General features: G+C 42.2%; 1 protein-coding gene across 1 annotated transcript; it reads left to right on the top strand.

Annotated features, from left to right (window-relative positions):
- Positions 1-308: 308 nt before the first annotated feature.
- On the top strand, positions 309-1,611 carry LOC111668365 (putative cation-transporting ATPase 13A4; the record flags this gene model as incomplete). Its single annotated transcript, XM_023424410.2, has 4 exons — positions 309-465; positions 603-714; positions 830-954; positions 1,070-1,611. Coding segments are annotated over 4 exons (633 nt in total), but the record flags the coding sequence as incomplete, so codon positions are not given.
- Positions 1,612-1,621: the final 10 nt, after the last annotated feature.

The raw sequence follows: 1,621 nt of genomic DNA on the forward strand, positions 1-1,621 counted from the left end.
ATATTGATCTTTGATTTTTAACCTTAGTGTTATATTTTTGACAATTAGTATAACATCAGGATATTTCCAGGGCCACCTGTGTGCTTGTGTCTTTTTCTGTTGAGGAAAGAAGAAGTGGCAGGAAAAGTCAACATATCTTTAGTTCATCCAGTGCAACCTGTAAACTGTAATGTCTGCTTTGTTAACTGTCCCTGCTATAAAAAAATGCTAGAAAATCTTAAAACTCATGAGCCATAAAAAATATATATATATTGCCCTGCAGTTTTTCAGTTATTAACTCTTATTCTTCTCTTTCATTTTCATGTCAGTCCACAAGCGAGGCGGTGGCCATTGTTCAGAGGTTTCCCTTCTCCTCGGCCCTGCAGAGGATGAGTGTGGTCACAGTGGCCCAGGGGGGTCACTCAGCTCTGGCTTTTATCAAAGGATCCCCTGAGATGGTGGCTAGCCTCTGCCGAGCAGAAACGGGTCAGAAAGTTATTATTAATAAAAAAACTAAAGCTTGAAGAATTTTTACAGACTGGGAATAAAACATTCGTGAATTTGCGTTGTGTCTTCATTACATTAAAAAAAAACAAAAAAACAGGGTGTTTTCTGTTTTACAGTGCCGTCACAGTTCCCCAGCAAACTGCGCAGCTTCTCGAGTGAAGGCCTCAGGGTTCTTGCACTTGCCTATAAACCCATAGACAGGAACACTGACTTTAGGACCATAGAACGGTGAGAACCCAGTCTGCATGTCTGACTTCTTCATGACACCAAAGACACTTCACAGGCTCTTCTTTTTTAAGATACAAAGATGTGTGTGTTCATGCAGCTGTGTGTCTGTCAACAGACAGGAAGTGGAGAAAGACATGCACTTCCTGGGTTTGCTGATGATGAAGAACTTGGTGAAGCCAGAGAGTCCCAAGGTTATTAACATCCTGAGAATGGCACACCTTCGCAGCGTCATGGTCACTGGTAAGGGATATTTTGCATTAGTATAACACTGCAGTTCGAAGGCATAAAGTTGCATATTTTCTCTAGTTTCCTCTATTCCAAATATTATAATCTTGTTTTGTCCTCCTTCACACAGGTGACAACATTTTAACAGCAGTGAATGTAGCAAAAAGCTGTGGGATGGTGGGATCTGATGAGAAGGTGATATTCGTCAATGCCACCCCCCACACTGCCCAGACTATGCCCACCCTGAGGTTCAGCCTGGAAGAAGGAGGGACGACAGCTTCTGGCCAAAGCTCCGTAGAGGTCATCACCTGGGTCGGTCCTGCTCAGACACACGCACCACTACAGTTCACTGGTCCTGAGGATGGTTAAATCAAATGCTGACATTTTTAGACATCTGGGAAGAACAGACGTTGACTGTAGTTGTGCTAATCTGATAAATACTAGGGGGGATGACTTTCATCTTATGCCAGACTGAACTGGGATCATTGTCTGAACTTGAGAGACAACAGTGACCTCATATCAGTTTCCAATCAATCCTAAAGTTTTGGTCCCATTATCTCTCGTACAGCATGAGCTGTGTCACTAAAAGCTAACCCTAATTCTTATATACACGCATTGATACATGCAGGTTTTTGCTAATTGGTTGTGTCATATTTGACAGTTGAATAGTTATCTCACATAA

Source organism: Seriola lalandi, unplaced genomic scaffold, assembly GCF_002814215.2.
Source record: "Seriola lalandi dorsalis isolate HSWRI2012SDOR001 ecotype SW California unplaced genomic scaffold, Sedor1 jcf7180002004040, whole genome shotgun sequence".
Taxonomy (NCBI): domain Eukaryota; kingdom Metazoa; phylum Chordata; class Actinopteri; order Carangiformes; family Carangidae; genus Seriola; species Seriola lalandi.